General features: G+C 41.8%; 1 protein-coding gene across 1 annotated transcript in view; it reads right to left on the reverse strand.

Annotated features, from left to right (window-relative positions):
• Positions 1–2093, reverse strand: part of LOC105821645 (WASH complex subunit FAM21-like) — a 69673-nt gene that overhangs the window by 57386 nt on the left and 10194 nt on the right. Inside the window, exon 4 of the mRNA XM_012658397.1 lies at positions 827–1000. Within this exon, the coding sequence (XP_012513851.1) occupies positions 827–1000 (174 nt within the window). The remainder of the gene's footprint in view (positions 1–826; positions 1001–2093) is intronic.

Consider the following 2093-nt stretch of genomic DNA (forward strand, 5'->3'; position numbering starts at 1 on the left):
GAAGTAGCAAGTGTGGCCCAGACAATACACTTCCCAGGGCCCGCTGCTAACTTGGAAATCCAAACCGCGAAAAAGCAAGCCAGCAAGTGTAAAAGGATCTGCCCCCACTTGGTGGGACTCTGCAAAGCTCCAAGTGGAACAGAAATGTACAGCTAAATGAACAACTTTTTGTGGCATGGTTTAATTCTTAAGATAGCTGTGTGTCATGAAGACTCTCTCAAAATCAACATGACAGACTTCTGTGCTTACTACTGAGTGACTCGGTGTTGCCCCGACTGTCTCCTTTAACAACCTGAGAAAGTACTAGCAAAGCAATCAACGCCTGCAAGACTAATAAAGAGCCAGGCTGTGAACGGTCGCAACAGCTTTATTTCTAACAGCCAAACTGGGAAACAAGCCAGACGCCTTTCAATCCTTCTGCAGTCTTCCTTAGCACAAGCTACAGACTTTCGGCTCCCAACGATGTCTACCTCTCATGAGCCACCCCAACTCGAATCTCATCTGTGCCCCAACATCCAGTTGGAAGTCCTTCCTCTCTCACAGCATTTACGTGGTAACTCTCACAAATGTCTCCTCTCTACCACCAGACAGTAACACACACCTCGAGAGCAGGAGCGCGCCCTCTAACTTGGCATGCTGCCTCGTACCTCACAGGGCTCAACCAACGTCAGGTAAAGCACGTCTTTCTGATGGAGTCAATCTGAGATTGCTAAGTGACACACTTACCTCCTAGAGGTAAAGTCCATGACTTAGTAACCCTGCGCCCAAATAAAGGACCCAAGACCTAACAGGTGTAACAGGGAACATTTAAACTGAACGTCTTTACCTTCGGTTCAAGGATCAGTTCCACACGCTCATTAGCATCATCTTCTTCAGAGTCTGAGTTTCCTGCTTTTATATCGAGCTGCTCGAATGCACTGTCCAATACTTGTAAACCATAGTTCACAGCCTCCTGCACTTTAGGAATAAGATCTACTTCCTTCTGTTCCCGAGTCTTCTCCTAAAAAACAAATACCATGCAGTATGAATCTCCAATATATGGATATCACCCAAAGAAAACACTGAATGTTCGCTAAAGCCTAGCCTTGCGCTAAAAAAAAAAAATTTAAAATATCAAAGTCAGATTCTCCTGAATGCCTTGACATAGACTTCACAGCAAGACTGCAAGTTTTAAATACCAAGTGTGCCACTTTCTGGACGTGCATCAAACTACCTAAGGTCCTAGAGCTCCTGTTTCATTGTCCACAAAATCAGAAGGGCAACTATTATGTGACGGTTCAGCTAGAGGAGGTGTGTAAAAGCACCCAAACAATGAATGGTCTCTCCCCTGATACTACAGGAATAAAGGGTCCTAGACCTTAAAGTTCACCATGACTACCAATATACTGGAGATTCAGACTGCACAGTATTTGTTTTTTAGGAGAACAAATGGTATTAGCCTTGGTTAACACCCCTTGGACAATTTTAGGAGTTGAGACTTGGGAGAAAACACTCGTGCCAGAGATGTCATTTTCCAATTACAGTAAAACAAAAACAAAAAACTGGATGATTACAATTGCAATATTTTATCAATTTGTTCCCTACCAAAAGAAGGTCAGTTTCATCTCTAGTCTATTCTATCACCCTAGAACAATGCTTCCCCTTAAAAAAAAAAAATCCATTCATATCACCAACCTACTGAAAATTTCCCGCAGGTGTCTACTTCCTACAACAGCAGCTCTCAGTGACAGTCCCGATACACAACTGTGCCATCAGTTGTGAGAAATACTTAAAAATATGTAGTGTCATATTCTATCCACCTCATGAATATTCTAGAAGTTGTTACATAATTACAGAAGGAACCAAACCATACAGCATTGCTCTGAGGGCCAACTATCTTTTTCTTGGGTATGCACGCTTCTGAGTTAAATACTTACTACTGTACTGAGTCTGTGGAAACATGTTTGTGAAATATATACATAGTGGCTTTTAAAAAATAGTTCACTAAGTATCTATCATTTTCAAATTGAACCCTGAACCGGTATAACCAGATACTGCTATGCTTCAATGGCTAGCAAATCCTTGAGTACTACTAAAAATTAAATTTATTTTTT

The sequence above is a fragment of the Propithecus coquereli genome, unplaced genomic scaffold (assembly GCF_000956105.1).
Source record: "Propithecus coquereli isolate 6110/MARCELLA unplaced genomic scaffold, Pcoq_1.0 Scaffold585, whole genome shotgun sequence".
In the NCBI taxonomy this organism is placed as follows: domain Eukaryota; kingdom Metazoa; phylum Chordata; class Mammalia; order Primates; family Indriidae; genus Propithecus; species Propithecus coquereli.